Source organism: Berghia stephanieae, chromosome 1 (genome assembly GCF_034508935.2).
Source record: "Berghia stephanieae isolate SIO BIC M18660-M18661 chromosome 1, UCSD_Bste_1.3, whole genome shotgun sequence".
NCBI lineage: Eukaryota > Metazoa > Mollusca > Gastropoda > Nudibranchia > Aeolidiidae > Berghia > Berghia stephanieae.
Window position 1 is genome coordinate 141,135,782 of NC_088360.1, and position 24,950 is coordinate 141,160,731.

At 35.0% G+C, this 24,950-nt stretch overlaps 1 protein-coding gene across 1 annotated transcript; it reads right to left on the minus strand.

The window, feature by feature from the left end:
* Nucleotides 1–1,886: 1,886 nt before the first annotated feature.
* LOC144963375 (mitochondrial amidoxime reducing component 2-like) lies at nt 1,887–20,335 on the minus strand. The gene is made up of 6 exons (XM_078897338.1): nt 19,819–20,335; nt 16,234–16,410; nt 14,363–14,537; nt 11,679–11,819; nt 9,123–9,259; nt 1,887–5,801 (listed from the first exon to the last, which is right to left on the minus strand). Exons 1-6 carry the CDS (start codon nt 20,049–20,051, stop codon nt 5,687–5,689), a joined length of 978 nt encoding a protein of 325 aa, XP_078753464.1. The 5' UTR covers nt 20,052–20,335; the 3' UTR covers nt 1,887–5,686.
* Nucleotides 20,336–24,950: the final 4,615 nt, after the last annotated feature.

Genomic DNA, 24,950 nt, shown 5'->3' on the forward strand with positions numbered 1-24,950 from the left:
TTTTATTTTTATGAGTTAGAAAAAGTTTATGGTGATTATACATAATATGTAGACCTGTCGACTTGAAAATGTAAAAATCCGTAATTTTTAGGAGATAAAAATTGGTGTCGCTATAGTTAACTTTTAAAATCAACAATTTTACCATCACAAGAATTAAATAACACTTCAAAATCCTCAAAATTATGTACTCTGGCATCGACTTTCATTTTCAATAAGTTTTAACGACTAAGAAATACTCATGAAGTCCTGAAATCGGAGTAAAATTTTCGTAATTCTATGAATTTTTGGTATTAGTAGGCAGGTCTGCACATATCTTACAAGTAGAAAAGTGAACTAGACAACAGCTGCTTGTTTTGGTTTTCATGTCTTTTTTTTTTCTTACACTTAAAGCTTATAAATAAAAAAAGATAATTTGGTAGTCAAAAGCAGGGCAACCCACAACAACAGAACACAAGTCGAATTGTGAATTTTTAACTCTGGTAATTGTTAAATTATGTATATATATATATTAAGCTTTATATAGCGCAATATCCACTAAATGTGCTCAAAGCACTTTACAAGGGGTCCCTGGTCAACAGCGACATTTAACATGTAGGACGGGACATGCCACATGTTAGGTGATATTACAATTTTTCGGACAAAGACAACGCTGTTAACAACTTGTTTACACCTGAGTATGGTGAGAGAATGTGAGTAAAGAGCCTTTTCCAAGGACTCAACTATGTGCCGAGCACGAGGCTCGAACCCAGGACCTTCCGATCCAAAAGCGAGTGTCATACCACTAGATCACATAGCCGCACCATGTACATCTATACTTCCATTTAATTGTTCAAAATTAAAGTTTGGTGATAGATTTAGTTATACAGGACTTCAGATCATTATTTAATACTGCCAAGAAGATAAAGATGGATTGGCCACGTTTGCTGGATGAAGGAGGGAGCGATCCCGAAAATAGCGCTCAGATGGTCACCGCAACAGGGAAAGACCACTGAAAACTTAGAGAAGATCAGTGAAAAGAGAGATGACATCCTTCGGTTGGACCTGGGGTGAAGTCCGGAAGCTGGCAGAAGACAGGTCACTGGTGCTCCTTACTGTCGACCTTATGTGTTTATGAAACACCAAAGAGGAGTTAACAAAAGCAAAACAAAGCCAAACTGTTGATGTATGTATATTTTTTTAAATATGTGAATCTTAGGTCCTGAATTCAAGTCCTGCAATGCATGGCTGATTCCTTAGAAAGGGCTTTACTTATATTTTTTCACCATACTTGTATGACAATTTGGTTCAAAACATCTCAATGTTTCAACACAGGTTACCATTCCATTTTCGTATGATTAGTATAAATAATTATTTTAAAGGGTTTTACGGCACTTGCAACACATTTAGGCCATATCAGCGCAATAAAAAGGAAGAAAATGGGATAGTAAAAACTTCTAGAATTACAATTAAAGCACCCAAGAAAAAGTAAGACAAAGGAGAATTGGTTCAAATAGGAAACAGATGTACTTAGATTGAGATGAACTTAATGTCTCATCCTAACACAAGCACAGGTCCCCACTAAGAGGAACGCACTCAAATGTTTACAAATCATATATATGTAAAACTAAAATAATACAGTGCATCACAGAGAGATGATTTACAAGAAAAAAAATATTATCTCCCAAAACTCTTAACTATACATTTGGCTGTTGCCCTCCCAGCTAGGGCATCCGGCCAGGACCAGGACAAAAACAAGTAATCTCATTCCAAGACATCGACAGAAAAGAGACAGAGGAGGATAGAAGACACAGAAAGTGCCTCCTTGCCCATTATGGGAGGTCAGGAACCCCACCCAGATAAATAACTTGGAACGAAAAATATGGAAAGAGCAAGACCGGAAATCTCAATTGTAGAACAAAAATGATCTAATTTATTGAATGGAAGCAATAATATCAATATTATTTATCTAATTCAATATATATAAATATATATGACAGCTTTTTGGTAATTTTAACAATATTTATAAAATGTGAAATTCCATGTTGACATAAAATCTGCTACATGGTTAATTAATCCTCCATTTTTTAAATTTTATTTTATTTTTTGGTAGGGTTCGATTTATCTTCTAAACTGATTTATTCTGTTTTAGATATTTCAAATAACTTGCAACACTTAAAGGTGATTTCAGTACTAATAAAATAGATGATGCAATCGGTGAAAAAAGCAAACTATCTACTTGTCCAGTTTGAAACTGCTGAACATCCTGCCTAGACTTTATCACGTGATCCCAGAAGGAGAGAGAGACACCCAACCAATTGGTTACAAAACACATCAGTAACAAAAAAAATACACACTTATACAGAGTTGATTCACAAGGAAAATATGCTTTATATGAATCACTTTGTCTGTAACCCTCCTGGAAAAAGATCCTATTCAAAACCAAATGGTCTCATTCCAGTAAAAGGATACAAAGCCAAACAAAAAAAGGACAACAAAAATCTGGGATAGGAGAGAGAGCAAGTGACCTCCCCTGTCTATACCAAAGTCAAGGAATTTATCTTAGTATTTTTACTATGGGGACAAAAATGGAGACGTGCAACTCTAGTTTCTTAACTATAGCCCGAGACTCATCAGTGCCTTGTCATAGGGCAGCGTGACTCGGCGGTTTGGTCTTTACTTCGTACCCAAAAAGTACTGAGTTCGACATACAACCGTACTACGAGGCCTTGAGCAAGTCACCTCACATTCACTCACTTTGCGGTGCTGCACTAAGGCTGGGTTATTCCACTGCTCTTGGAATAGATCCCAAAAGACAAATTATCTCCTAGAGGATGAATAAAGGGAATTTTTTAATAATTTTTTTTTCAATTTAGTTTATTTGTTTAACTATCATTTCAAGATACTAGGGGTGTCAAACTTGTGACAATGAAACAAATTGCTTCTTTCCAATATTGTCATATACATTATGTATTATCATACCAAAAACTAGTGCCCTATGGGAAAAAAATAATATCCATCATATCTTGGACGTCTTATATTCTATATACTGTTTTCGTATATGACAACAGAATTTCTTTTAATTACTTATTAAATCATCTACTTTCTTGTCCATGTATCCATTCTTAAAAGTTTAATCATCACCGTCATAACATAAACATCAACATCAACTTTATGGTCAAAATAATTAACAACAACAACAAACAAGGACTAAAATGTAATAAAAATAGATGAATGTTTTATCCTTTAAAAGGATTAAATGATCGTTGCTATGATTCCATGTTGCGTAGCTAATCACAACCCGTGCATAGTACCAATATCGTGTCGTAACAATCTAACAGTGTGTAAGAGATTCCAGTGATAAAATTCATTATAATACATCATTTGATTTTGATCATAAATACTGTTTTAAATGTGAATTCAACAATTAATAAAAATAGTTTAACTCTCTAGAGGCAGGATTTGATTTGACTCCATCCTGGCATATCTTGCAATTTTCACCAAGACAGCACTTACAGAGATGTAACTCAGATTTCAATGACTGGGTATCATTGAAGCAGGGATACAGCCAAACAAAATCCTGCCTTTTAAGGATTAACAATACTCAGGAGATAATTATGTCATATGTATTATAGCAGCTTTGAAAAAGAACAAAATACCAAACAAGGAAAGTTTCAGACTCAAAACCCTTCTTCAACTTAAACAAAATTACAGCACTTAAAATCCAAACAGAAGCAGTAAAGTATTTGGCACGTTTTGTTGGATAGTACAATCTCGAAATTTCACATTTCAAGTTGTCTGGTGCTCTGTATTATTGATTTTGTTTGAGAGACAGGAAACTTGAGGCATGGATTTTTAATCTTGAAAAGAACAGTTAACCTAGTTAGCAGAGGAAAAAAATATTCCCAATGCTACCAAATGAGATTTACAAGTAAGAATTTGACTCGTGTTGGACTCACTTCCACCTCAATAAGCCAAAACAGTATATGTATTAAGTTTAGAATTGACTATCAAGTAGAAGATCCAAACATGAAGGATAGAAAGTATTTAAAATTCTTACCATTGCTGATACTTCTTTTATCGAAAATTTTCAAGTCTTACAATGAAAATTTTTTATCTATATTTGAGCAAGTCACCATTACTTAACATGTCGCGTTCTACAAGCTAAGTGTTGCTGTTGGCCAGGGACCCTTTGTAAAGGGCTTTGATCACAAGTAGTGGATATTGTGTATAAAAGCCCCATTTTTTAACTTTCGGTTCCCGTCTTGTCTGCTACAAAGTCAATTGATGGGTAGAGATAGAGGGTTTTTTTTTTTATCTCACTCTCCCAGTTGAGCAATGCTGGAACTATGATCTTTATCACATTATGCATGGATAATTACAGCATGTGCGTATAGACATTTTCACAGAATTTCAGGAAGAAATTCCATAAACAGGAGCCATTTCAATGACTATTAGTAAATTTATTAGTTTCTCACCTTTAATTAGTTTTATTTATCCAAAGAAAGAAAGAAATTGACCGCTATCAAGCCACTAAAACAAGTTTTCATTATTTTCAGTCAAGTGATAGTTGTGCAGCCATCTTGGTTCGCTATCAGTTGTGCCTGAGAGTCCTGGGCATTCCAACTCTAACAAAATAAAGACCCTAATTGTAGATGCACAATTCATCAATCCTACCAGTCCAGTTTCTTTAGACAAACAAAACTTTAATTATAGCTCCAGTTGAGCAACTCCATTGAAGTGGCGCCTGTATATGGAATTTCTCACACATTAAGTATCTTGATTGAAATTTTATAATATTTATGACAATAAAGAGTAGTCTGTTTACTTTTGATTAAGAATTTAAGTCGTAGATTATTAGTATTTTTTAACATATTAAAAACGAATTTTAAAACGGGAACCAAATATGGCAGCAACTATTTCAACAAATCTGCAAAATAAGCAAAATAATGGATTACATTAAAATAATTATTATAAAAAAATATGGCAAATATCTCTGTAACAAATTATATTGGACCCTGTTCTTTTCAGAAAAAAAAGGGAGAAAAACTGCATTTTGATACGATAAAAAAAAAGCAAAATAAAAAAAACAAAAAAAAAACATCAAAAACAAACAAAAATCCTGACACCAAATCTTTGTCAACGGCATTTTAAAAAAAATATTCAACTTCTAACTTTTCCATCATGGCACAGTTGTATGATCTTCAACTCGCAAATTGTCCCAAATTCCAGCTGTATGGCCTTGAGCTAGTCGCCTCAATAGGCACTTTATTACAGTGCCCCAGTGGGATTCTTATCAGCCAAAGAATAATTTCTCTCAAACAAACGAAAAAATTCTACCCCCCCCCCCCCTCCTAAAAAATGTCTGATTATAAACAACACCCCCCCCCCCCCCCCCAAAAAAAAAAAAAAATTCAAAACAAAACAAAACAAAACCATTGAAATCAAACAAAAACAATTATGCACCAAGTCAACCATCTTATTGTACCTGAGGTGGCTCAAATGAATATTTCCTTTATATAAATTACATGTGGAATAAAATACTTTGTATGTGAAATAGATTAAATTTTAATAATAATGTCTAAAGCAAATGCCTGTTGAGACATTTTTTAAAAACAAACAAATTGTAAATAATATACGTGTTTTTATCAAAACTAGACCAACAACACGAGTTGAGCGTTGAAATATCAGTAGAATATTGTATCTCTCTTTACTTTGACATAGCGTAGACTGGATCACCGACACGAATAGTGCCGGATTTGTCAAAAGCGTAGTTGAATCCAAAGATGGGGCCATCAGATTTATATGGCTCAACCATTCGAAGTCTGAAAATGAAAATAAAAGTTCCCTTTTGATTGTCTTTTTTTAAAAATTAAAAACCCTTTTTAAAACTTTTCATGTTTTCTTATAAGCAGAAAATCATTTAAACCCATTAGCTCTTTCAGCCCTGAGACGACTGACTGAGCGGTCAGATGCCTGAGCCCTGGGCTTTTTAGCCTAATTTCAAAAATTCACTTTTTGTTTGTTGTTTTTGTTTTTAAGGGTTTTACAGCGCTTGCAACACATTTAGGTTATATCAGCGCCAGTAAAAAGGAAGAAAATGGGATAGTAAAAAGTTCTAGAATTACAATTAAAGCACCCAAGAAAAAGTAAGACAAAGGGGAACTGGGAACAAATAGGGATCAGATGTAGATTCCAAGAGCATACCACCAATGTACTTAGTTTGAAATCACCTACAAGTCTCATCCGGACACAAGCACAAAATCCAACAAAGAGGAATACACTCAAATACATTCAAAATAATATAATAATACATAACAGAGAGATGATTTACAAGGAAAAAAATATCATCTCCAAAAGAATAACTATGCATTTGACTGTTTCCCTCCCAGCCAGACTCTGACGAGGGCCAGGAAAAAAACAAGTAATCTCATTCCAAGACAAATACAGAAAGCATGTTGGAAAACAGATATAAGGGGATAGAAGTCACAGTATGTCCCTCCCTGCCCGCTATGGGAGGTCAGGATCCCGAACCAGAAGTCATTTTTTTTTAATTTCATAATATCTTCTTCAATTGTTTTTGTCATAACAATCAATACTAGTTCTAAACGAAAGTAGTAAGACAAAATGATATGTGTAAGATTAAAAGCACCAGACCATTTTGAAAATGAGGCAAACCTATAAAATCGGAGAAAGAGACGAAATAGTGGTCTTATCATAAAATGGCCAGGAATTCATATGTAAAAATTAATATGTAATAATAATAATAATAATAATAATAATAATAATAATAATAATAATAATAATAATAATAATAATAGTAATAATAATAATATTTATAATAATAATAATAATGAAAATAATAATAATGAAAATAATAATAATAATAATAATAATAATAATAATAATAATAATAATAATAATAATAATAATAATAATAATAATTATAATAATAATAAAAATATTAATAATAATAATAATAATAATAATAATAATAATAATAATATAATAATAATAATAATAATAATAATAATAATAATAATAATAATAATATAATAATAATAATAATAATAATAATAATAATAATAATAATAATAATAATAATAATAATATAATAATATAATAATATAATAATAATAATAATAAAATAATAATAATAATAATAATAATAATATAATAATAATAATAATAATAATAATAATAATAATAATAATATAATAATAAATAATAATAATAATAATAATAATAATAATAATAATATTATGTGTAGTAAAATATCCTAGCTCTATACTATTCGGGACGAGCATTGATCAGGATGATGCTTGATTGTGAACGTAAAGCAACAAGCCAATCAACAGGCAAACAGCAGTTTGACCAGTATAGTCTGTCAAGGATATATCTGTGTTCAGGGCTAGTGTGTAGTAGCAGAAATCACGGATAAACACGTGATCAGGGCTGGTTGAGTTAAGGAAAGACTATAAAATTCTAAAAAGGATTTTTGTTTGTTTGTTGCTTTAGGTCTCTTACAACACAATTGAGGTTATATGAGAGACCGCTGAAACAAAAAAAACAAGCAATCTAACAAAAATAGTACAAATGCAATCAAAATCACAACCCAAAGATATCATAAGCTAAATTACAAATAACCAAGAACAAACAGGCAGAAGATTTACAGAAAAGAAATATCCCCTGTCAAAAATACAATCACAAACCAAAGAAGCAGGATAGGCTAGTAAAGAGAAGAAGAAACGACATCACTATCGGATCGTACACCCATGCGAACATCATAGGTATATGATTCAAGGGTGATGCTCCCATCCAACCACCCGCTAAAAAGGATTTCAAATATCATATAAATATTAAGGTGCAGAGCAGATGTAGTGAAAGACTTATGATGATGATGCGGTGGTGTTGGTGGTTGCAGTAGTGATGTTAGTGATAATGACGATGATGATGCGGTGGTGTTGGTGGTTGCAGTAGTGATGTTAGTGATGTTAGTGATAATGACGATGATGATGTGGTGGTGTTGGTGGTTGCAGTAGTGATGTTAGTGATTATGACGATGATGATGTGGTGGTGTTGGTGGTTGCAGTAGTGATGTTGGTGATAATGACGATGATGATGTGGTGGTGTTGGTGGTTGCAGTAGTGATGTTGGTGATAATGACGATGATGATGTGGTGGTGTTGGTGGTTGCAGTAGTACTAGTGATGATGATGCGGTGGTGTTGGTAGTTGCAGTAGTGATGTTAGTGATTATGACGATGATGATGTGGTGGTGTTGGTGGTTGCAGTAGTAGTAGTGATGATGATATATGGTGGTGGTTGCAGTCATGGTGATAGTGATGATGATGTGGTGGTGTTGGTGGTTGCAGTAGTGATGTTAGTGATTATTAATGATAGTGATAATGACGATGATGATGTGGTGGTGTTGGTGGTTGCAGTAGTACTAGTGATGATGATATATGGTGGTGGTTGCAGTCATGGTGATAGTGATGATGATGTGGTGGTGTGTGATTGCAGTAGTGATGTTAGTGATTATTAATGATAGTGATAATGACGATGATGATGTGGTGGTGTTGGTGGTTGCAGTAGTACTAGTGATGATGATATATGGTGGTGGTTGCAGTCATGGTGATAGTGATGATGATGTGGCGGTGTGTGATTGCAGTAGTGATGTTAGTGATTATTAATGATAGTGATGATGACGATGATGATGTGGTGGTGTTGGTGGTTGCAGTAGTAGTAGTGATGATGATATATGGTGGTGGTTGCAGTCATGGTGATAGTGATGATGATGTGGTGGTGTTGGTAGTTGCAGTAGTACTAGTGATGATGATATATGGTGGTGGTTGCAGTCATGGTGATAGTGATGATGATGTGGTGGTGTTGGTGGTTGCAGTAGTACTAGTGATGATGATATATGGTGGTGGTTGCAGTCATGGTGATAGTGATGATGATGTGGTGGTGTTGGTGGTTGCAGTAGTACTAGTGATGATGATATATGGTGGTGGTTGCAGTCATGGTGATAGTGATGATGATGTGGTGCAGGAGGTTGAAGTAGTGCTAGTAGTGATGATGAGGACAAAATGCTGGGAATGGATGTGTTCGGATTAAAGAGACGTGACTGTATATTTTAAAAAGTTACTTCTTTAATGTAGCAACAGGTTCTCCATCTCTATCCTTCGTGCCTGTACTTTGGTCTACAGTTGGCATTGTGCATCTGATACAAGGGTCAAGGCCTCTCAGCTGTGAGTCACCGATTTTAACGCTACTCCATGTGTCCTGAGATGGCATTTAAAAATAGAAACATTATTTTATTCCTTAAAAGTACATTAATCATGACATACTGCTCAATAAAAGTACATTAATCATGACATACTGCTCAATAAAAGTACATTAATCATGACATACTGCTCAATAAAAGTACATTAATCATGACATACTGCTCAATGTGTAATGGCTCCTTAACCATTATTTATGTGTGTTAAATGTGTAATAGCTCTTTAACCATTATTTATGTGTGTTAAATGTGTAATGAATCCTTGACCATTATTTATGTGTGTTAAATGTGTAATAGCTCTTTAACCATTATTTATGTGTATTAAATGTGTAATGAATCCTTCACCATTATTTATGTGTGTTAAATGTGTAATGAATCCTTAACCATTATTTATGTGTGTTAAATGTGTAATAGCTCTTTAACCATTATTTATGTGTGTTAAATGTGTAATGAATCCTTGACCGTTATTTATGTGTGTTAAATGTGTAATGAATCCTTGACCATTATTTATGTGTGTTAAATGTGTAATGAATCCTTGACCATTATTTATGTGTGTTAAATGTGTAATGAATCCTTGACCATTATTTATGTGTGTTAAATGTGTAATGAATCCTTGACCATTATTTATGTGTGTTAAATGTGTAATGGCCCCTTAACCATTGTTTATGTGTGTTAAATGTGTAATGGCTCCTTGACCATTATTTATGTGTGTTAAATGTGTAATGGCTCCTTGACCATTATTTATGTGTGTTAAATGTGTAATGGCTCCTTGACCATTATTTATGTGTGTTAAATGTGTAATGGCTCCTTGACCATTATTTATGTGTGTTAAATGTGTAATGAATCCTTGACCATTATTTATGTGTGTTAAATGTGTAATGGCTCCTTGACCATTATTTATGTGTGTTAAATGTGTAATTGCTCCTTGACCATTATTTATGTGTGTTAAATGTGTAATGGCTCCTTGACCATTATTTATGTGTGTTAAATGTGTAATGGCTCCTTGACCATTATTTATGTGTGTTAAATGTGTAATGGCTCCTTGACCATTATTTATGTGTGTTAAATGTGTAATAGCTTCTTAACCATTATTTATGTGTGTTAAATGTGTAATGAATCCCTTGACCGTTATTTATGTGTGTTAAATGTGTAATGAATCCTTAACCATTAGTTATGTGTGTTAAATGTGTAATGAATCCTTAACCATTATTTATGTGTGTTAAATGTGTAATGGCTCCTTAACCATTATTTAAGTGAGTTAAATGTGTAATGAATCCTTGACCATTATTTATGTGTGTTAAATGTGTAATGGCTCTTGACCATTATTTATGTGTTTAAATGTGTAATGGCTCCTTGACCATTATTTAAGTGAGTTAAATGTGTAATGAATACCTTAACCATTATTTATGTGTGTTAAATGTGTAATGGCTCCTTAACCATTATTTAAGTGAGTTAAATGTGTAATGAATCCTTGACCATTATTTATGTGTGTTAAATGTGTAATGCTCCTTAACCATTTATTTATGTTTGTGTTAAATGTGTATTTTTTTTATTAATGGCTCCTTGACCATTATTTATGTGTGTTAAATGTGTAATGAATCCTTGACCATTATTTATGTGTGTTAAATGTGTAATGGCTCCTTGACCATTATTTATGTGTGTTAAAAGAATACTAAGCTGTGGACTGTAAAAAGTGTTTATACATTAATTTGGGAGCTTCAAAAAAGAACAAAATACCTAACATGGAACAAGTCGGCCTCAAAACCCTTCTTCAGCCAACAACTATTAAAACATTTTGTTTTCATTGCGCTCTTAAGGATGTTAAGCCTTAAATGATCTGTGTTTAGTATTTTGTTCCTTTTAAAAAAAAATATTTTTTAAAGCTGTTAACTTCATTTTTTGTCTACACTTTTCCATGTAAGTAAACTTATCTGTTTGATTGTAGGGAAAATAAAAACTCGCTATTGTGGTAAACGTAATATATAATTGCATCATCAAATTTCATAAAATAACAATTAATTAAATTTTACAAACAAATGTGGGGAGAAACGAAAAAGCCTCTACCAAAGACAGTAAGGAAAATGTATATTTTATGATGAATCCAGTAGTAGCAGCAACAGTAAAGAAAATGTGAAAATGATGATGACTTAAAAAGGATGAGATGGTGTTTTTTTTTAGAGTATATAAAAAATGCAGTTAAGACAAATCTTGCTTTTCTCTAACATCGTAAAGTGCATAAGTAAACTTAAAAACAGTCTTGAAATGCATTCAAAAGTGTTCTTTGATTATCTCTATAATTCTTATTTGTATTGTTGAAATTAAACAGCCAAAAAAAATATAACATTGTTGTTTATTTTTTGAGTGAAGCTTCTGGATAGTGACTACAAAACATTTGTTACCTTTTCAACTTTTTTGGCTCACCTCATCAAAAGGCTGACAATCATGAATGACAATATTTGGTCGGAAGTTACTGACTGGAACTGGTTTCGACAACTTTGTGTTGAGGAAATCGACAGATGCTTGGGACAGGATCATGTAGCTACAGTAATCGGGGAAAGCACACTGAATTTGTCATTAGATAAAAGAAGAAAAACAAAAGCGTAAGAAGTGTTAATTACGACTAGATTACAATTCTTGTAAGAGCTAAGACATAATTTGATCCGCCTATAACATCCTTAGTTGTAATGGGCTCTTTGATACAACAGCGATATTAATCAAATCCCTGATTTATATTTCAATAGCAGGAACAAATGTCATAGATAAATTAAATTAAAATCAACTCCATAGCGGCATGTTCCACCGTTTGGAGTTGTCTTTTGGAAGAACTGTGAAATAATAATTGAAAAAACATAATTAAATATAGGAAGTAAGTTTGTTATATTAAAACAAAGATGTTAAAACAGATAAGTATTTATCATTATAAACATAATTGTTGGTACCATTTTAGTGTTTAGTGACCAGGAGAGGTCATCACAACGCAATGTGTATATTAACCCTCTCCTTACCAGCCATTTTCAGAATTTTCCCCAAAATTTCATATCCACAACCCAAAAACAGACATTTTTTCAGAAAATCAACAAGCACATTCTATACATAATATCGTTCGACAATATGAACTCTATTACAGAATGTCAAGTTTTTATAGTTATAGCAAAAAGAAATGAAATCTGGATGAGAAAAGTGACGGTTGCATCGTAACAAATGTGACGATTTTCCAATTGGTGGTAAGGAGAGGGTTAAGTGAATGCGTTTGCAATGTCCTCATTAGAGTGCTCACCAGGTTGGACAAAACCAAGGGACACAAACACATTCACCTACTATTGAAGTCTCGAATCAAAACTAAGTAGTTTCCCATTATTTTGAATTTACCAGGACTTGCTCACGGTTTACCCTCTGATCCTATCAATTTTACTTTTTCTGAGTTTATTTGTATTATGCAATATGTATGTATGAAAATTTTAATTGAAATAGGTTGTTTAAAAGGAATTATCTCCATTTTAAAGTCGTCTGCAAAAGAATTGTGTGAGACAAAGCCATAAAACCTATATGAATAAAGTTATTTGACGTTTTAAAATAATTCTTTGGTACGATTTTCTTTGAGTGATATGAAACAGTAAGAACAGCCCTCTGTGAGCATGGGTGAGGTGGCTAAACACGACAATGATAAAACCCTGCACCTCCGGGTTACAAAATGAAGCCCATCCTGGTGTGTTAACCTGTCCAAAGAGTATTGAAAAAAACTATTGGAAATTACTATGTCATATGTTTCTCAGAGCTACAATTTCAATCCCCAATTATTTGCAATGGTAGCCATTAAAGTACATGCCAATAAATAATACTAGGGGTGTTTATTAAATAGGTGAATTATCCTTCTCACATAGTTAATTAACTAGTATAAATCTTAACAGATGCACAATATCTGTTATCATTTTTTAATCTGTGCATACAATTCCTCCTCCCCCCCCCCCCCCCCCCCCCCCCCCCCCCCCCTATAAAAGCTGAGAAATCCAACATTCATCAAATGATTGATTGCTATTTAGATCTATCGTCACCAAAAGCAATGCAGCTCTCGCAGACATGGAAATGCTCCAGTCAAGAGAACATAATAGATTTGTGAAATTCAAATCACACAAAAAGTCAGGACTCTCAGGTGAACAATGAACAACAACAGTCAATTGACATCACATAGAGCATGGTACAGTGTTGTTTTGTTTGTTTTTAAGGGTTTTACAGCGCTTGCAACACATTAAGGTCATATCAGCGCCAGTAAAAAGGAAGAAAATGGGATAGTAAAAAGTTCTAGAATGACAATTAAAGCACCCAGGAAAAGGTAAAACAAAGGGGAAATGGTTCAAATAGGAAACAGGTGTAGATTCCAAGAGCACACTATAAAAGTACCTACTAAGTTTGAGGTCCCCACTAAGAGGGATAAACTCAAATGTTTACAAATCATATATATATATATAATATGTAAACAAAAGATAATACAGTGTATACCAGAGAGATGATTTACAATTTACAAGACAAAAAATATCATCTCATAAAACTCCTAACTGTACATTTGACTGTTATCCTTCCAGCTAGGGTATCCAGTCAGGACAAAACCAAGTAATCTCATTCCAAGACAAAGACAGAAAGCATGTTGGAAAACAGATATAGGGGGATGGAAGACACAGTAAGTGCCTCCCTGCCCACTATGGGAGGTCAAGAACCCCACCCAGATGGCACAGTGTAACAGATTGACAGTATTCTACGATGACAATAATACTTACTATATGATTTAATTAAATTGATTAAACCTGTGCCCAACTTTTTTTAAAATCCAAAAAACTTGAACATTTATATAGCACAACATCCACTAAATACATGCTCAAACCGCTATACAAGGGGTCCCTAATTAACAGCAACACTTTACACATAGGACAAGAAATTATGCCTGTTAGGCTATATTACAATTTTTTGTCCGGACAAAGGCAATGCTGTTAATGGCTTGGTACTCATTTTACACCTGAATATTGTAAGAGAATGTGAATAAAGAGCCTTTTCCAAGGACTCAACTACAATACGCCGCTCAGAGTGTGCCAACATTTAAATCTTCTCCCTACCACATCTCCTTTCTTAGTGTGAGTTTCCCAAGGCTTTTGCATGTCAGCTGCATCTCTCTTCTCCAAGGATGACTCCGAAAAACCCAAACGAAGTCCCTCTACCTTCAAATATCGCGACAGCCAGTTACTGACTTCATCTCCCATGTCAAGAGCATCAACGGTGTCATCCCATACACTGTGAAGAGAGAATAATATATTAAATTAGTATCAATTATTTTCAGAATTGAGCATCATGAGCTCTTAATTGAAATTTGAAAAATATAAGTGTTGTCATCTTGCTGTCAAAACCAATGGACTATAAGTTTTGTTGACTCTATTTCTTAAAAATGACTGCATCCATTATTAAAGAAATAAATAACAATGTGAAATTGAATGTAAGCTTTAATTTAATATACGAAAACAGATAAAATGGACGTTTCAGGTTTCCCCTCTATAAAAAATAACAGGATGAATGAAACACTACAGACGAATAAGCTAATGTGGTAGTGGTGTTGTTAAGATGAATAAACCAAAGAAAAGAAAGCAATTTAGTAAAATTTGGTGAGCATGCATTTTAATAAAAACTGATTTGTGTTGAACTGGTGTTCTAAACAATTCATGCGAGTTGCGTAAATTTCGTCAAAGAGATTGAATTTGTGTCCACAATCAATAGTGTTATACAAATCAAGCCATTGACATTCTTTATGATACCGCTTTACCTGTGTTAAGTAAAATGATAATAGTTAACATCATCAATTTTTACAACTTTTCCAATGTTGAGCAATGACAGCCAGCGATTGTATTTGTATGAGTAGATGGTAAAGTGTATAACAACATCCCAGATAGAGTGCCATATATTTAAATTTGAACAAACAAAACCCTTCCCTCTCACTTTCTCTTACATTATCAACTTCACAACTTCAATCAGTTGAGCAAAGTTCTCTTTAAGTTGAATTCCAACAAATGTGTGGTAATTGACAGGCCATCCTAAGTGCTAATGGAATACCATGTATTTGATACCCTTGGATAGTTTAACCACGGTTAACAAGTGTCAAATGTGATAATTGACAGGATATCCTAAGTGCTAATGGAATACCATGTATTTGATACCCTTGGATAGTTAAACCATGGTTGGTAACAAATGTGGTAATTGACAAGCCACCATAAGTGCTCTTTGATGAAACAGTAAGATATCTTTTTCAATGATGGGCATTATTCAACATTTCTAACTATCGGGCATTAGTGATTAGTTATTAGGTACTTTTGAGTACTAAAAGGCATTTCGCACCAGTCTAACTTACTGGATGTCTGAGCAACCAGGTTCACCTCATGTATACAAAGCACATTAAATGGATAGAGTGCAAACATTTTGATCACCATAAGGGAGCGACAATGTGATTTCCGTTTTTTAACTATGCAATAATAATATAGAGATATTCTGATTATTACTTAAAATTCATAATCTATTTTTGGAGGACACTGGCCAAAAATGTTAACGTGTTTTATTTTAAAATTTGATGCCACAAAATCAAGCTTGCTCTCTTGGGATTGTTTTTTTTTTTTTGTTTTGTTTGTTTGTTTGTTTGTTTTAGTGTATTTTTTTCTTCTTTTTTTTTTTTTTTTTTTTTGGTTATTCTTTTTCTTCCTTTCTTTTTTGTCTAATTCATTACAGTTGCTCAATTTACTATACTTGAAAGTTTATTCTATTCAATTCCTTGTGATGCTTAACCCAGAGACACTGTACTTAAGTAAACATCTATGGTATTTTGCAATATAAAGTATTTTTTATACTCTTTAACTGTCCATTTCAAATTTAAGTGGAATCATTTAAAACTCATTATCTTCAGCATCATTGAACCCATTTTTGTTAAATTGATGAGAAAGATACTTACGTCACTTTCCTAACATTTGATCTGTCCAGCTTTGGGTGCACAGGAAAGCGGATTGGTTCCATATCTGGGGCTTGCAACTCAATCTCATCTCCTTGAATGGACTGGCGAATAAGGACCATCTTTGGATATTGTCTTTGACAGACAAATTTTCCATTTGGTTTCATCACAACCCATTGTCTGCATAAATTATGAAAAAAACAATCAACAATGGAACTCAAACTATCTTTATAATTTGTTTTTTTTTCTTCTGATGATTGGGTGTCCCAAAAACGAAACCCGTATTGTCAAATTGAGACACAAAAAATAGGATCAGTATCAATTCTGGGTTCTGTCAAGGTCATTATTGACATCTATGTCCCAGTATAAGATTACCTTACCGGAGTTCAGTCTCCCTACAGAGGTTGAATGCCATAAGTTTAGTAACCCCCAATTTGCTCACTTTGGACAACATTAGGTAATTCTTGTTATTCTTAAAGATGCTGCGCTGAAGGGTTTAAGTATTATTTTTAAAATGTTTATGTCCTCACACACCCTAACAAGGACTGGGGAACTGGTTCTATCAAATATAGCAGAGTTAAGAGTTACTCACAACCGATCCAAACAGTAACATGGAATTGTTCCTATTAAATGTGTATGTCCCCACACACCCTAACAAGGACTGCAGAACTGGTTCTATCAAATATAGCAGAGTTAAGAGATGCTCGCATCCTATCCAAACAGTAACATGGAATTGTTCCTATTAAATGTGTATGTCCCCACACACCCTAACAAGGACTGGAGAACTGGTTCTATCAAATATAGCAGAGTTAAGAGTTACTCGCATCCTATCCAAACAGTAACATGGAATTGTTCCTATTAAATGTTTATGTCCCCACACACCCTAACAAGGACTGGGGAACTGGTTCTATCAAATATAGCAGAGTTAAGAGTTACTCGCATCCTATCCAAACAGTAACATGGAATTGTTCCTATTAAATGTTTATGTCCCCACACACCCTAACAAGGACTGGGGAACTGGTTCTATCAAATATAGCAGAGGTAAGAGTTACCCGCATCCTATCCAAACAGTAACATGGAATTGTTCCTATTAAATGTTTATGTCCCCACACACCCTAACAAGGACTGGGGAACTGGTTCTATCAAATATAGCAGAGTTAAGAGTTACTCGCATCCTATCCAAACAGTAACATGGAATTGTTCCTATTTAAACATGATTTACTCTGTCTCTACGAGTCTTAGCCCTTTCTATAATAAAATGCTAAGATTCTTAGCTGGTTTTGACCGTAAGATATATCAAATTCAAAGACCCGTAAACAAGAAGAAAAGGATCCATTGGGGAAAAAGGTATGATATTCGCTCATTCATCAGGTAGAACTTACCTTTGGAGTTGGTCCCGTTATCTAGAGTCGTAACAATTGCTTGCCACTACTTGATATGCTGCCAGCTATGCTCTTTGGGTTTTTTTTGTTTTTTTTGTTTTTTTTTAGTTTAGGATTATTCAAATTATATAAAACAAAATTTCCTTCTAAATGATGAGGAAAATTATTTTGGGGGTATAATTCAAACAAAATTAGTTTTATGTTGTTACAAGTAATGCTCTAAAAAAATGACCTACCAAAATTAAGTCCTTGTCTATGACTTCATTCCATCAATTTGATGAATCAATCATTCTCTTGTGCAGCTTTATTGTCTTGTGGCAGAGTGTTTGCCTTTTGACATATAGATCCTTGGTTCAAGCCCTGCTGCAGGCAGCACAAAGTTGAATCCTTGGAAAAGCTTTTTTACCCACATTCTTTCACCGTACTAAGTCTCAAAAAGGTAACCTTTCTGAAAACAGTACTGTCTTTGTCAAGAACATTGTAATTAATAGCACATTATGGGCATGCATGGGGATCCCAATAGCTCAGTTGGTAAAGCACTTGCTTTCCATGCAAAGGGACCAAGATCAATCCGAGGTGCAGTCAAGATTTATTTTTGACCCCCTGTCTACCCAGAAGTTATTGGATAGCTAAATCTATTAAAACTGGTGGAAAGTACTTTGTGAGGGATACCGTCCTATCAAAAGGATAGCAAGCAATTGCTATCATCCATTTCACGCTATAGAAACCAGGATAAACTCCCAACTCCATGGACCTAATGGCTCTGAAGGACTACAATGGGCAAGCATGTCCAGCAAGTTCAGTTTGTATTTAATGTTGATACACTCTGATATTCTTCACACACAGCAGCGCCAATGGTCTTTTGGATTTTTCTGATTTAAGACTGTACAAGTTTAGTACAATCTATTTTTCAATGTGCGACGAGCCTGTCTGGAGATATAATGGCATGTCGTGGCAATGATTTTAGATTGAAGATTAACAGAAATAAATATAACAGCTTACAAGAAACGAATCCTTCTTCAGTCAAAAACAAAAATATAAAACGAAAATAATATTGTTTTCATTATTGTTGTTGGCTGAAGAATTATTTTTAGCTAAAATGCCCCATGCTAATCATTTATTCTATATTGAAATTGTAACATTCATTTTTGTTCAACACTTTTTACAGTCTAGAGCTTCTAACAGTTGTTCACTTTAGTGCGGCTATGTGGTCTAGTGGTATGACACTCGATTTTGGATAGGAAGGTCCTTAGTGAGAGCCTCACTCGGCACATAGTTGAGTTCTTGGAGGCTCTTTACTCACTTTCTCTCAGCGTATTCAGGTGTAAAATGAGCACCTGGCCATTAACAGCGTTGACTCGGTCTGAAAAAATTGTAATATTGCCTAACAGGCGTCATGTCCTGTCCTCAATGTTAAATGTGGATATTGCGCTATATAAAATCTCAATTTAAAAAAAAAAATAAATTGAAACCCATGATTCTGGATTTAGGCTATTTGAATCTGCCCTGTGTAGTCCCCAAACAATAATATGTAAAAGAAAAGAAAATTTTATTAAACAGTTGCTGGTCTTATCAAAGAGTAATTTCTATCAGATTTAATATTAGACCCAACTTCCCAATATTTGCTAATTGGACAGGAGGCAAGAAGAATGTTTCTAACAAATAAAGGATTTTAATGTAAGTTGGAAGCTTTACCAATTGTATTGAAACGCTCCTTGGAGTTGAAGTTCATTTCAGTCTTTACATAGTGAAATGAACTGTAACAATTATTACTTGCTGCATAATAAACAAAATTTTAAAACCCTCAAAACCAATACCATATAAAATCTTCATCAAAGCAAAAATATATAATCCATTAATTTGCCTTCTGTTATTAAATCTTCAGAAATATGGTTAGCTTGCTAGTGCTACCCTGACAAAATACCTGTCTATATTCAGTTTAAGTTTAATAGCCTACTCAGCTATCCATTTAAACTCGATGGTGCCTGAAATTTCATCTCAACAAACTCTTCTGCAGAAAACCCTGCTTTTGTTAAGCTTGCTAGTTGCAATATCGGTGTCAAAGACGATGAATAGGAGTGCCATAAAATATTACACTATATATAACTTCTAGTTATAGTATAAGTTATAGCGCTCGCAAATATATCGTATAGATTTGATCACTGTACTGTGACCGTGATTACCGTCTACTGTTCTATTTACATGCCTGTCTCCAACTCCTTTCCACTCAAGTCCCAATTGTTCGATGTCAGCCTCTTGGACAGAAATACCTCTTATTGATTTCACAGGAAAAATCCAGATCTCCCCAACTTTACCGACGTAACGATATTGTTTAGGCTTTGGAGCACGAAGTAAAAATCCTGCCATGTATTTGATGGCAGCGCCTGCAGCTACTGCTGCGAAAACAGCAGGTGGTGAACCAACGTCAAAAACACTCATGATTATTTAACTCCTATTTTGACAATTAAATATATACAATAAAAGTATAAAGCTAAGATTTTACAGTTCTAGGATATCAATTTTCAACACGATAGCGGAATTCTGGTTGCACAGTAAAATCAATGAGAAAACCAATGAACGTCACGACAATGCCGACACCGACAAGGTAGGTAAAAGATTTGAGTGAAATGTTGACGAAAATAAGGTCAAAGTTTACATGGAAGGTCATAGGGCGGAATCAGTGGGCCTGGAGGTCGGAATGACCTTATTCGAGGGCACTCACACCGGGCAGATTCACCCGCTCGCCACAGCCGAGTGTGTAGGCCATTGCTTTGCACGACCCACACGCAGCGACACATCAAATTTACAAGCATGGATCACCGTAATCCCGGCATTGTGTTAGATGCAACTGCATTAATTAATTATGGTCTGTGTGTTGGGGTGGGGGGGGGGGGGGGGGGGGGGGTAGGTGGTCTATAAGAGAGTGCACAATGCATTTGTACTTAGTTTCGCAACGTATTATGTTAAGAATGTCAAGTCTTCAAAGAGAAGTAAAGTAAAAGAGAGGTGAGGAATATAGATCGATGGAAGAGATCGAGGTAGACGTACAGACACGCACACACACACACACACACACACACACACACACGTACGCACAGATAGATAGACACAGAGAGAGAGAGATGATGTCGTGGTGGTTGTAGTACTAGTGGTAGTGATGAAGATGTGGTGGAGGTGGTTGTAGTAGTAGTGGTAATGATGATGATGTGGTGGTGGTGGTGGTTGTAGTAGTGGTAACGATGATGATGTGGTGGTTGTTGGTTGTAGTAGTGGTGGTGTGATGATGGTGTGGTGATGGTTGTAGTAGCAGTGGTAGTAAAGATGATGTGGTGGTTGTAGTATTAGTAGTAGTTTTAATCATGATGATATGGTGGTGGTTGTAGTAGTTGTGGTAGTGATAATGATGTGGTGTTTGGTGGTTGTAGTAGTAGTGGTAGTGATGAAGATGTGATGGTGGTGGTTATAGTAGTTGTGGTAACGATGATGTGTGGTGTGTAGGTTGTAGTAGTGTGGTCGTGATGATGATGGGTGGTGTGGTTGTAATAGCAGTGGTAGTGATGATGATGTGGTGGTGATGGGTAGTAGTAGTGGTAGTGATGATAGGTGTGATTGTACTTGTAGTAGGAGTAGTGATGATGATAAGATGATGTGGTGGTGGTTGTAGTAGTGGTGGTAGTGATGATGATGTGGGTAGTAGTAGTAGTAGTATAGTAGTAGTAGTAGTAGTAGTAGTAGTAGTAGTAGTAGTAGTAGTAGTAGTAGTAGAAGTGCTGGTATGATGTGATGGTGGTTGTAGTTGTAGTAGTGGTAGTGATGATGATGTGGTGGTAGTGGCGCATTAGAAGTGGTAATGACGATGTCATGGTCGTGGTTGTATTAGTAGTGGTAGAAATGATGATGATGTGGAGGTTGTGGTGGCGCTTGTAGTAGTGGTGGTAGTGATGATGTGGTGGTTGTAGTAGTAGTGGTGACGATGATAAAGGTGGTGGTGTTCGTGGTTGTAGTAGTAGTGATGATGATGTAGTGGTGGTGGTTGTAGTAGTAGTAGTAGTAGTAGTGATGATGATGATATGCTGGTGGTGGTGTAGTTGTGGTAGTGATAATGATGTGGTGTTGGTGGCTCTAGTAGTAGTGGTTGTGATGATGAGGTAGTGGTGGTTGTAGAAGTAGAGGTAGTGATGATGATGTGGTGGTAGTGGTTGCAGTAGTGGTGGTGGTTGTTGTAATAGTGGTGGCAGTGATGGCTGTAGTAGTACTGGTAGTGATGATAATCCGGTGGTGGTGTAGTGGCAATAATAATGATGTGGTTTTGGTGGATGTAGTAGTAAAGGTAGTGATGATGATGTAGTGGTGGTGGTTGTAGTAGTTGTGGTATTGATGATATGGTGATGGTGGTTGTAGTAGTAGTGGAAGCGATGATGAGGTGGTCGGAAAGGAGGAGGGGGGGGGGGTATTCTTGGAACAAATTGACCTCACCGGAATTTGAGGGAGGTTGCCTGTAACCCGGAATTTTTTGCACCAGACCGAAGTTTTGGCAACACTGAATATGACTAAGCATGCCACCCCCCCCCCCCCTTCTCTCCATCTCTCTTCCTCTCTCACTTTCCTTCTCTTCGTGTACTACTAAGTATAATCTGCGCTTGAATCCGGCACTCAGTACATTTCAATGAAAGAATTTATTAAACAATGATCCACAAGCTGTTAAGATATTGTAATATCTTATACTATTATATTACTTCTATCACTAGATATCATCCCCAAGTCTGGATAAGGATATAGATGAGGATAAAGAAATATATCTGAATAGCCATGACTTGAAAAGTAGATTTGTTATTATTAGTTATTTAAAACTTTTTAAAAACAAATAATTCGATGTATGTCCAATAATTTATACGAGAGAACCAATTTAAAACTGAAACAAAGCAACACACTGGTCAATCAAATCTTGAACCGACACATAATCATAAGCACTACGCCATTACTGTTCATACAGAATGCCTTGGCCTAGTGAAACAAGCGAACGAATCACAATGCCATTATTCCTGTTTACAATTAATAAATAAAATCGAACAAAGTATTTATGTAGAACTAATCCGAAGTGGTTTGAAGACTTGTACTTGAACACAATATTATAATCCACATCTATGATGGTAATCCATGAATTAAACTTTAATTGTTTAAAACAAACAGACGCAACACGATAAGCATGGAACTGTTGAATGAATAGCATATTGAATCTCGCGCTACACACACACATACAGCCACGTAATGAACACGCAATACCGGATGGCCTATACGGCAGTCAGCAATACGCGAGGGAAGCTGCCTGAGTGTGTGGTAGCCTTGCCTTATTCGACCTCAAGAACTTGATAGAGAGAAAATAGTTCGATTGGAATAAGTTAGAGCGTTAACAGAATTGAACTCGACACTAAATGTATGAATGCATGCAACAATATATATATATATATATATATTATATATATATATATATATATATATATATATATATATATATATATATATATATATATATATATATATATATATATATATATATATATATATATATATATATATATATATATATATATATATATATTGTTGATTTGTTAATGTTGCCTGTGGCCTGTGGTAATCATTATCAGTCCATCTTGTGCTTGTGTCAGGACAAGGGGGTCAGAAAACAATCTCGACTGCACCCGGGATCGATCTTCGTCCCTTTGTGTGTGAAGCGAGTGCTCTACCAACTGAGCTATTGGGAACCCCGGTATCAAAGTACACTGATAGTGTGCACTTGGAATCGACATCTGTTTCCAATTGGAACGAATTCCTCTTTGTCTTCCCTTTTCTTGGGTAGACTTTAATTGTAATTCTTCTTGTAATTAATTAGAACTTTTTACTATCTCATTTTCTCCCTTTTTACTGGCGCTGATATGACCTAAAGGTGTTGCAAGCGCCGTAAAATCCTTAAAAACATAAATACAAAGATATAGTTATATCTTTTTATTTTGAAAACATTTGAGTGTATCTCTCTTATTCTTAATGGGGTTCCTGACCTCCCATTGTGGGCAGGAAGGTCACTTACTGTGTCTTCCCCAAGGAATTTAATTCGTTTAATTCTATGGTCTTCCCTATATATCTGTTTTCCGACTTGCTTTCTGTCTCTGTCTTGGAATGAGATTGCACGGTTTTGTCTTTTCCCTGGACGGGGTCCTTGGCGGGGAGGGGAACAGTCAAGTGTGTTACAGTTTTTGGAAGTGATATTCTTTTCGTTGAAAATCATCTGCCTGTTATGTTTTGTTATAGTTGTTATTTTGAATGTATAATCTTAACCATTCGAATAAGTTCCTCAAAGTCGGATCCTCTGTTTGTGTCTGGATGCGACTTTTAGTGATATCAAACTACACTGATGGTGTTCTCTTGGAATCTACATATGTTCCTTATTTGTACCTTTCCCCTTTGTCTTAATTTTCTCGTGTGCTCTTGGTTGTAAATCTATTAATTCTCTTTACTATCCCGTTTTCTTTCTTTTTACTGGTGCTGGTGTCTGGATGAAACTTTTCGGTGATCTCAAACTAACTACATTGATGCTATCCTCTCGGAATCTACATATTATGTTCCATATTTGAACCAATTCCCCTTTGTCTTACCTTTTCTTGGTTGTTTTAATTGTAATTCTATAAATTTTTTTACCATCCCATTTTCTTCCCTTGGGTAGGATGCTAGTTTATCGCAAGGTACTTTCCGATCAATCTAACAGACCCAGCTACCCATTTACTGCTGGGTGGACAGGTGGGGGAGGGGTAGAGGTTACAAAAAAAATCTCGCCTGCACCCGGGATCGATTTTGGTCACTTTGCATGTGAAGCGAGTGCTCTACCAACTGAGCTACCGGGACCCCCCTTTGAATGTTTTGAAACTTCAAATTTTCCCTGTTGATTCTAAGGTATCGTGAGTGTTAATTCATGTTCTATCTGGGTGTGACTTGGCAGTTTTTGAAAGTTACCGCCTCATATAGGGGGTGTACAGTTTGGCTTGATTCTGAAAGTTGACAAGGCCCCAGGGATGAGGTGTTTTTGTTTGTTTTTAAGGGTTTTACGGCGCTTGCAACACATTTAGGTCATATCAGCGCCAGTAAAAAGGAAGAAAATGGGATAGTAAAAAGTTATAAAATTACAATTAAAGCATCCAAGTATAAGGCAGACAAAGGGGAATTGGTTCAAATAGGGAACAGTTGTAGATTCCAAGAGCACACTATCAGTGTACTTAGCTTGAGATCACCTAAAAGTCTCATCCAAAATCCTAAATGCTAAATTACCTTATATATAGCGCAATATCC